Raw genomic sequence first — 8,375 nt, 5'->3', positions numbered from 1 at the left:
AGGCCGTAGCAAGGAACACTAGAGGTCTGCCCACTTCCACCCCCACCCTCCGCCAAAGAGGGGAAGGAAGGGGAGAGGACGCAGAAGCCTGCCTGTCAGATGTCTCAGAGTGCACCTACCACCTTCCCTCCCAGTGGCATTCCAGTTTGAGTCAAAAAAGGAATATAGCCTTTTTATTGACTACTTTAAGTAGAACAAACTAAATACATATTTAACAGTTTTGGTTCGTTTATACAGTACATTAAATAAGTTATGCACAGAGTTAAGTAACAAAAGTTCCTATCAGAGAAATGACAAAGCACAGAAAAATCAGACCCTACCGAATCCTGTGGGTGGTTTCACATTCATCGTCTCCCTTAAAAAACCACGCTTGGAGGCTTATTTACATTATTGGCTTTCTTTCATAAATGGAGCTTCTGTAGCCTCATCAGGAACTTGGAAAGCTATGAAAGTGGACCGAAGGCCTCGTAGCCAAACAGCTCTTTCAGCCATTCACCTAATGTGTATTGCTGCTTCTTTGCCAACTCCACCGCAGGGACAGGGCTGTCCCTGCCGGCCACTAGCCACACATGCCCTATTTGGTATAAGCATCAATGAGTGTACGCTGGGCAGTAGCGGATCGGACCAGATGGGGTCTGCAGGGGAAGCACCATCTCTGTGGCTGCGGAAGGAAGGGAGGATGCAAGGCCCGCTGCCCTCAGGCCTCCTGACCTTCTGGCCCTCGGTGGAAAAGGTCACCTGCACCATCATCTTTGGAAATGAGCATGTCAAAGCATGTGGGCAAAGAGGCAGGGAGTCAACATTTTGGCTTTACAAGAACTAGGCACCCAGAGTCGGAAGGGCCCTATTGGGCAGCTGGCCCAGTACCCACCCCACCCCGGACAGGACTCCTCCTGACAGTGGCTGTCTGGCCCATGTGGAAACAGCCCAGGTTCCTCTGGCTTTTCTTACATTTGGTTCAAACACACCATCCAGTTTTCTGCAAAGAGCTAAAAAATAATAAATTTAAGAAAGTTGGCTTGGTCAACTGACCTGGGAGTCTAGAAACCAGTTCTGAAGAAAGCCTTCAAGATATATTCTATTTTAAATGATTTATTCAATCTACAATCCCTTCCACAATTTCCAGGACAAACAGCCAGCTGGTCATCACCTATGTTTTCATTCTGAAGAATTCACCACCATACAATTCCAATCTGAGTTGATGAACCTTCAGATCCACTTGCTGAGATCTTTTCTGGAGCTACCAAGAACAAGGTCTACACTCCTTGCAAGCAGGTGAAAGCACTGGGTATCAATTTGACTTTGGAACAGGCTGCACAAAGTCAAGTGTGGATTCTCTGTCTAGAAGCTGAAGATGCTCACATTGACACCAAGAAGCGAGGGGCTCCTGGTAGACCAGCTGGCCTGGATGGGCCCTGCAGCCAGTGTCGGACATCCCCATGCTGGGTAGATGTGTCCTGTTTCCAGACTTAGGTCCATTGAGACACACACACCACTCAGCACTGTCCAGGAAAAGATCCACTCACTCTGTGACCTTATGGCCCAGGGCCCCTGGGGCTGAAGAGCCCCCCAAAGTGGAGTACTCACACCTCAGAAGGGGGTGTCTATTCTTGCACAGGTGAAATGAACAGACTCAGTTTCCACCACGAGGTAGAGCCAGGCATGCTGCAGGCAGTGGGGACCCAGAAGGCGACCGAAGATGTGAGGGGCCAGCCCTCAAGTATCCCTTGGAACATCTAACGCACCCACACCGGTCACTTTTGGTCTTCTCTGGTTCCTGCGACCATTCTTCACTGGATAAGACAATGATGTCCCATCACTTGTCAGCATCCCTCAACACTGGCCTCATCCTCCAGATGTGCTCTGACCATTGGGCAGGCTTGTATCAGTTTTTTTTTTTAATTTATTAAATTTATTGGGGTGACACTGGTCAACATGTGTCACATTTGCTTTTGATTTCTAGGGTAACATTGAAGAGCCTGTGACTGCCTTAATAACACTTTCACCCCGAAACCTTCTACCTTTTGTCCCCCCAAATATTAGCTATAAAAGGTGGTCCTCTAAGAAACCTGATTATATATAAAAATATTTAAAATCCAACTAGATGAAGGTGGGAAGCCTGAACTTGAACCCCCTACCTGGTAGCTGGGGTGATATTAGCAGAAACTGAAAATCAAGTGGGGAACTCAGACTCAACCCTGCCTCTCTAGTGCCATCACCCCATCCCAAAACACTGCCAGTGCCATCACCTCCTCCCAATTAGAGAGCTGGGGAATTTCAGACAGGAAATTAGAGAAAGGGATTCTTTCCATCTAAATAGTAAGTCTTGAACAGATGCCTGCAACCAATGTGTGAAACTGACCAAATACTGCCGAGGTTTTCAGCTTGGACTTTGGGTAGGACATGAGCAAAGCAGTATTGAATAGCATCACAAAAACTCTGAAAACTAAGCTGTCATTGGAACCACAGCCCACAAAGAGCCAGCTAGAACCTGCACAACTAAACCTATGCCTTAGCTTAAGAAAATGACATCGAGCTATGATAATATTTTGTTGGTTTTGGTCTTTATTCCAACCAGGAAAAATCTGATCTACCCTGTCTAGTCAGATTAAAGAATCCTGTCCTAGCTGGTTTGGCTCAGTACATCGAGCGTCAGCCTATGGACTGAAGGGTCCCAGGTTTGATTCCTGTCAGGGGCACATGCCTGGGTTTCAAGCTTGATCCCCAGTGGGGGGCATGCAGGAGGCAGCCGATTGATGATTCTCTCTCATCACTGATGTTTCTATCTTTCTCTCCCTCTCCCTTCCTCTCTGAAATTAAAAAAAATAAAAAATTATATATATATTAAAGAACCTGCCTAGGTGTTCATCTGATTTGCCAATGGAAAGACAGTGAGTGAGCTGAGGGCAGACCCAGTGAACACCTTGAGACACCCTCTTGCTGTAAACTGATTTATAGGACCCATGACCTCCTTGGGGGACATTCCGTATCTTATGAAAATATAGGCAAGTCCCATCAGGGGTGCTGACTTCATCCCTGTTAAAGTCAGAACACCCCACAAGCACTGCAGTTTAGAGTTCTAAATCAACATAACATTACTGTTATTCCTTCTCTGTGTATACTTTACTTTGTGCAATGGAAATACAGGTATTTTAAAGGTGCCTTGTATTACGTTTCTTTATAAGACAGAACATCCTTCGGTAAGGTCAATTAGGGAAAGAATTCTTAAAGCAAGGACAGTGCTACCTATGCTGATTACTTTTCCTTTATAGGATGAGAGCTTCTATTTCACTCTTGTCAGTGCACAAAAGGTGGCTATCTAAAGCAGGGCTCTCAAGTGCCAGCAGGAGTAGAGCTGACCATCTCATCCCAACTGATTCCGTGGGGAGAGAAGGTGCTGGAGGCGAGGTGGAGAGTAGAAAAGTCAGGGAAAATGTGTGTGGCAGTTCTGAACACTTTAAAACAGGGTTAGGTGATGTCATATTGGGAGCGCCAAGTCAATAGCTGGAAACCTCCCTGAAAACAGGAAGGAAAACTGGTCAGGTTCTCTCAAAATGGTTCTCACATTTCACAAAATTTCTTAGCTCAAAATGGGTATCTATCAAACACACGAGAAGGGAGTCTGAGATTGTGTGCCCAATAGGAAGCTGATGCAGTTATGTATAATGACATGAAACCATGAGGTCTGAAGAATTCTTTATGGTCCATGAGGGCTGCTCAGAAGTAACCAGGCCCTGATTAGTGAGGCGAGTCCTAGTCACACCATATCACATTTTACGGGGCAATGCGGCTTCAGAGGTGCCAGATAGAGACCGATCCACACTGTGATCTGGACACACGCGGTCTGAGACAAGACACAGAACAAGATGACTGTGCAAACAGCCAAGCGGTGACAAGAGGTTCTGAGTTTCCAACAGATGATCCATTCAATAACTTGATGATAGTAGTTGGCCAAAATGCTCAGAACAGACTAATCTACACCTGAGTCTCGTTCTTCCTCAGACCAATCCAAGTGCTGGAAACTTTTCTGCACAAGCAAAATCAAATCAGAGAGGGAGAAAACTGGGTCCTAAACTGAAGAAGCCAGGCAGGTTAGAAAACCTTGTCCAAGATGATCTGTGATGCTTAGTGAAAGTTTTATTTATTTTTTATTGTTATGGGTGCTTTTCCTAAAATGGTGACTTTCCTGTGGTTTCTGACAATTTTAACAAGTCTGAACAGCAGGGTCAAGGGAGTCCTGAGTGCTGCTTTTTGCTTCCCCGAAGTCCCCCTGGGGCCGATCAGTGGCATCTGCTGAGGGTAGAAATGGGCTCATGAAGCTGCTGGGGACGAGGGGGGCCACTCCCTGTCAGGAGGACTCTCTCCAGCCTGCTCGCAGCCTCCAGGCCTCTGCTGCGGGAGGACAGTGGAGCAGGAGACAGTGCATGGGGCCAGCTGCCTCCAGCCTGGCCGGGCACATAGTCTGCTGCCTCGAGAGGCAGGGAGGGGAGCTGGTGGTCTACACTGAAAAGGTGCCCGCCACGCCAGCTCCAGCTGGGAGAGGAACAAACCAGAAAGCCATGGAAGAGGCAGCTCCAGCCAACTGCCTGTGTGCAGGAAGGACGGCACACTATTTCCCCCAAGGACACAGATGGAAAACTGGGGCAGGTGTCTGGAGGGGCTGTGAAGCAATGTTTGCTGGGCTTGGACTCTTTCTGCCTCCACTTAACTTCTTGCTGATGACCCAGCAGCTACTTGTACTGGTCCAGCCCTGTGCTGTGAGGTCATCAGGGGGAAGGAGCCTGGGCTCAGAGTCCGTTGCTGTCGATGGCTGTCACAGAGGCAGGTGTTGAGGAGCGCGAGGTGGTTGCTGAGGTCTTGTCCAGTGCTGGGCTTGGCACGCTGCAATCGGCAGACCTGGCTGACCTCCCTCCAGGAAGCAGTGGCCGGCTCTGGCTGTGGGGACTCTGGCCGTGCAGGTTCTGGCCACAGAGGCGGTGGTGCCGCTCCCAGTCCTTATGTTGGCAGAAAGAGCCGCAGTATCGTGCGATATTGCAGCCGCTGCAGGTCTCGCTGGCTTTGCGGCCACAGTTCCAGCAGTTCTGCAAGGCACAGGCATCGGTTAGTTGCTTGCATATTGTGGGGCAGGCTTGTCGTCACTCATCACCTGCCCTGTAGAAGAGGGGGCTTGGACCTGCACATACCTGTCCTTGTCCTGATTCTACTGTCTCTGCTTTCTGAGTTTCCTGAGTAACATAGGAGGAGTACCTACCCCGACTTAGGGGACAGCGAGTGAGGGGGATGTGAACACGCAAACAGCATCATTGCAAGGCAGGCGGAAGCCCCACATCTTGTTAAAGGCACTGACTCACGATTTATCCCTCAGCAACCAAACCTAACTCTGTCCCCACGTCCCCCCCCGCCATAGCTCTCTATTCTGAGACCACACGTGGTTTCCTCTCTCGGTCTTCCCAACAGAGGAATACCTGTATTTTTACTGACAACACCTGATCTTAGATGGTTATATTACTTCCTCTGTATCCATTCTCCTTTCAGAGATGTGCCTTGTCATAGGTGAGCTGGGGGTTGTGAGGAAACTTCTGGTTTATTTATGGGAGCCCTTGCAGTATCTCAGAGCTCAGGGCCCCTGGGGTCTAGGTCAGGAAGTTTTCTTACTACTTTGCACTTTCCTAGAGGGGGGATGGGTACTGCTAGGGTCTAGCAGAGACCACAGGAGAGGGAGGACTGTACATTTGAGAATGCACTAATTCTATGATGGAGGATATGAGCCAAGTGAGGAGTGGTGAGAGCTACAAGGAGCAGCCATGAGAGAGGCAGTTGAAACCTGCTCCTTGGTACTCTTCTCTTTCCTCTGGATTCCAGTGGTGACTCCAGTAGCGACACAAGTGTTTCTTCCATACCCAAAGTCTCCAGGTCCACTTACAAGAGAAAAGCCTTATGGCACTGGCCAGAGGAAGCTACCAGGGAGGGGCAATGATTTCTTAGGTATCAGGATGGACTTGAGCAGCCCCTTTCTCCAAGTTCTCCAGAATAGCAGAGCCAATCACAAGGCCCAATCACAAGGTCACAAGGTCTGACCACTTCTAGGAAAGAAAGACACCATCCCCCATGAAATCAGGACACTTGCTCAAGTGACAATGGGGCAGTAAGCATTGAAAAGGGCCATTTGGCCCACCTCTTGGGTTGTACAGATAGGATACTGAGGACCAGTGGGCAGGGACTTGCCTAAGGTTATAAAATGTTTACTTGGCCCTGGCGGGTGTGGCTCAGTTGGTTGGAGCATTGTTCCATACACCAAAATGTTGTGGGTTCCATTCCCAGTCAGGGCATGTATGGGTCCTTCCTTCCTCTCTTGCTAAAATCAATAAAAACAGCCTGGTCAGAGTGCTCAGTGGGTTAGAGTGTCATCCTGTGCACTAAAAGGTTGCCAGTTGGATTCTTGGTCAGGGCACGTAACTGGATTGTGGGTTTGATCCCTGATTGGGATGCGTATGGAAGGCAATCGATCAATGTTTTTCTCTCTCTCAGCATGTCCTCAGGTGAGGAATAAGCAAACAAACAAATAAATAAAAATAAATAAAAACATATCCTCAGGTGAGTAAAAAAAAAAAAATTACTTGCAAAGTCTAGAATCCGAACCTCCTGACTGCACTATACTCAATGTAGAAGTTTAGTTTCAAAGGACATTAGAAAGGGCAGTCTACTCCTGTCTAACACAACAGGCTTCTCAGGAAATACACTCTGAGGACTGCCTAAACTTGCCACCACAAATACCAGAGGACCAAAATAGGAAGCTGAAGGAATTCTTAGGGCTCAAGCAAACTGCATTCCAGAGAATGCCAGGCTTTGGAGCCTGATGGGCTGACTCCAAACAATGCGCTGGCAGAACACTGCCACTTGTGGGGAGGACCTCAGCGGTTGTCTATGTGGGGCTGCTGTTGAAACAGGCCAACGGGGCAGCCCTAGCTGATGGGAGACTTTTACTCCTCTGCCCAAGTCTGCAAGAATGTCTCAAACTGGGGCAGAGTACTGACGCACTGGAACGTAAGCATTGGCTTCCATTCTATTTAAAATAGCTTATTTCATAATTTATGAAATATAATAAAACAAGGTTAGGAAAACAGCTTCCCACTGAGGCAGGATCCGTCTATACATGCAGGAACATTGTGGTAAGTGTCAGCGCAGCCAGGTGAACAGGCCACTGTCGTGTACCCTTTCCCTGTGACATTTCCTGACTTAATCACGAGGCTTTGGCTACGATGTAAGACAAAAATGGTTTATTATTGTAGTCTCCCTTCAAATACTCATTCCTCAAAACCGGAGCAGCACACTGGGTGAGACAGTTAATGGGAGAAGCCTATAAACCTTTTGAAGTACTGGCCAGGAAAGGCAGAAGTGGGATGCCAGCATTTCCTTTGTCAAGTATGGGCCATCAGTTTATGCCAAGTGTGACCCAGAGGCCACCTGTATCAGAGCTCCGTGAGGCTTGTCAAAAATTCCTGGGACCCATCCCAGACCTCCCTGACATGACCACAAACCTGGCCCCAAAGAGAAATAATTCCTCATCTTATAATCATCTGCTAGGCCACTCTGTTTGCCAGGGAAGCCAGGCTGAGGTCAGAAGGTGCCATGTGGTGGAGATGAGAGGACCTCTCACTTCATCCCCCTCCTGAGGCATTCCAGGGAGATGCCTGGGTCTGCCCTTAGAGTCAGCTATTCTGCAAAGGCAGGTGCTGCCACAGCTTACACACGTATATTGTTAGCCACATAAGAAAATCCTTTCACCTGTACAGTGCATTTAGTGCAGTACAGTTTGGAAGTGCTAACACAACCATGACCAAATGGTATCTTCCTAGAAACTAAGAGACCAACAGGACAGGGTCTGCTACACACCCATTATACAGGGAAGGAAAGTGACCCCTTAAGGGCACTCTGCTAGTGTGAGGGGCAACTGGGATGGGTTCCTAACCTCCAGTCCTGGGCTCCCTCCGCTATACTAAGCTCCCTGTCACGGGATGAACAACAAACTCCAGGGATATACTGTTAGACTTTAAATATGTACTATGTTTAAAATTACAGCTCCTTAGAAGCACTCTCCTATAAATGGAGAGCTGGGATTGAAACCATGCAGTCCAGATCCAGAACTCATGCTGTAAGCCAAAATGTTACATTCCTTCTTTGGAGAAAGACAGAAAAAATATAAACACAGATATGAAAGTAGATAAATATGAACAAATATAGATATTGATATGAATAGCTATAGATATAGAATTAAATACACACAAAAGAAAAAGATATCACTGCTCAGAAACAATTATAAAGAAAAAAGAAGGGGACAAAAAAAGGGGAGTTAAAGGAACTATTTCCTTTTTCCT

The 8,375-nt window shown here is 47.6% G+C and overlaps 1 protein-coding gene across 1 annotated transcript in view; it reads right to left on the bottom strand.

The window, feature by feature from the left end:
- Positions 1 to 156: 156 nt before the first annotated feature.
- Positions 157 to 8,375, bottom strand: part of CBFA2T2 (CBFA2/RUNX1 partner transcriptional co-repressor 2) — a 152,511-nt gene continuing 144,292 nt past the window's right edge. The window contains 1 exon segment of the mRNA XM_059705891.1: positions 157 to 5,081. Within this exon segment, the coding sequence (XP_059561874.1) occupies positions 4,788 to 5,081 (294 nt within the window). The 3' untranslated portion in view covers positions 157 to 4,787.

The sequence above is a fragment of the Myotis daubentonii genome, chromosome 8 (genome assembly GCF_963259705.1).
Source record: "Myotis daubentonii chromosome 8, mMyoDau2.1, whole genome shotgun sequence".
NCBI classification, from domain to species: domain Eukaryota; kingdom Metazoa; phylum Chordata; class Mammalia; order Chiroptera; family Vespertilionidae; genus Myotis; species Myotis daubentonii.
Note: the sequence above shows the minus strand (reverse complement) of the source record. Positions and strands in the feature narration are given on the sequence as shown.